The sequence below is a fragment of the Austrofundulus limnaeus genome, unplaced genomic scaffold (genome assembly GCF_001266775.1).
Source record: "Austrofundulus limnaeus strain Quisiro unplaced genomic scaffold, Austrofundulus_limnaeus-1.0 Scaffold125, whole genome shotgun sequence".
Taxonomy (NCBI): Eukaryota; Metazoa; Chordata; class Actinopteri; order Cyprinodontiformes; family Rivulidae; genus Austrofundulus; species Austrofundulus limnaeus.
In genome coordinates, this window is record NW_013952527.1 from 747,085 (window position 1) to 748,922 (window position 1,838).

The 1,838-nt window shown below is 45.7% G+C and overlaps 1 protein-coding gene across 1 annotated transcript in view; it reads right to left on the reverse strand.

Annotated features, from left to right (window-relative positions):
• LOC106522253 (collagen alpha-1(XVIII) chain) overlaps window positions 1-1,329 on the reverse strand; it is a gene marked incomplete in the record, with an annotated part of 37,754 nt that extends 36,425 nt beyond the window's left edge. The window contains 1 exon segment of the mRNA XM_014015194.1: window positions 268-1,329. Within this exon segment, the coding sequence (XP_013870648.1) occupies window positions 268-1,312 (1,045 nt within the window).
• Window positions 1,330-1,838: the final 509 nt, after the last annotated feature.

Below are 1,838 nucleotides of genomic sequence, written 5' to 3' on the forward strand. Positions count from 1 at the left end.
GTTATGGAAGAGAACGGTGAAAATGTACATGCAGCAGGTTAAACACATTAACTGCCTGGCAGCATGCTTGTTAGGTTCCAGCCAAAACAATCTTTTTTAAAAAAATTTTCTTACATAAGGCTTTGCTCAAACACAAACACATTGTTAAGCCATCACGGTCAGGACTGGTGAGTATAAATATCAATTAACTGGGTGGGGAAGTTTAGAAATGTTCAAAACTGTTTCCAAACGAACCTAAATTTGGTTTCATTCGGAACCAGTGGTTACCTTTCCGGTTACTAAYTGACAAGCACTGATACCCTTCGTCCTCCTCATCTGGTAGAGAGTGGCACTCCACAGGGAGGTGTCCCTCATCCAGCAGCGTCCAGCAACTGTCTCGCAACACCTCGCAGAAACTCTGGCAGGGCAACACAGGTGGCGCTGCCCCAGAGCCACACTTTGGTACCAAGAGAAGGCAGAAAAAACGCTCCAAGCTAGGATGGCAGCGAGACTGTAGAAGCCATACCCATTCATTCAAAAGTGTTCGGACTTCCTCCACACTGCTCTGGTTGAGATAATTGGGAACAGCAAACCCCTCCATCGAGAAGCAGAAAGGAAGAGCAGTATCTATGAGTAAGCATTGGGATGACTCAATAACTGGTTTGGATTTAACTTCTGTGTGGTTTTCAGCCAACACCTCTGCAGTTTGACCAGTTAAAGCTTTCTCTCTTAACGTTTCACTAGATATTTGAAGTTGGGTTTCTGTGGGTGCGGAGTTAGATTCTGGTCTGTTATTATGGGTTTTGGATTGGGCAATAAACAGATTGTGGGTTTGAGTTTCTGTTATAGATAGGGTCTGGTTAAGAACTGGAACTTGCTCAGTCTTTAGCATGTTAGGTAAAATATCCTCATTAGGCATCTGAGAGTCTTTTAGCTGCTGATTGCTCTGAGACACTTCAGCAGCCTGGGCAARACTGCCGTTTAAATTTAAAGGTATGAAGTCTTCTGGAGTTTTATAAGATGTCAGATTGAAATCATTCCTGCGAGTGTTATTGTTTATGTTGTTCTGATTGTTGGGTGTTTTAGCAGCAGAATCCAGATTTTGATCCTGATCTACTCTATTAGGAGACGTTTTCTCTGTAAACTTCCGTTTTTGCTCATTCTTCATAGACCCTGCACTGGCTCCTCTATCTAACCATCCGTAATGAATGGAAGTCCCTGCTTCTTTTCCAGATCCCAAACTTTTCTCATTTCCTGCTATAAAATCTGATTCGGAGCTGAACAAAAGACCAGAACCCAGGTCTGATTCAGACTCCGATTTATCAGAACCCATGCTCTTCAATGAAGATGTGCCATTACCAGGTTTGCTTGTGTGTGATGAAATCCCTGGAGTGGTCTTTTCTGGTGTGTGTTCACTCTCTGGTTGGACTGAGGGAGTTATGGTGGTCCATTCAGGAGCCTTTGTGGTCTCTGTCCAAGTTGGCCCAACTTTAGGGATTCCAAGTTCCTCCTCAATAATCTCTGCTCCAACACTTTCACTGCTCTCAGATGGTGGCTCTCCACTACCTGCGGGACTGCCAGATCCCTCCTCCTCCATTGCCGGGGGCATTGTGGTGGTACCAGTCCGGAACCAGAACCAAGCATCAGAGCAGACCACCCACAGGGCCAGCAAAAGCAAAACTCCAAACTGGATCCTCATTATTGGGTTGATATCCTACCACATCCACCACGGCTGGATCAGGCTCCCAGAGCAAAAGATGACATGTCCAGACGGTCCCAACACCCTCTGCCACCACACACACTCCACCAGCCGGAGGGGAGAAGTGAAGAGGAGCCCYTTCATTCAAAAGAACTAAGGA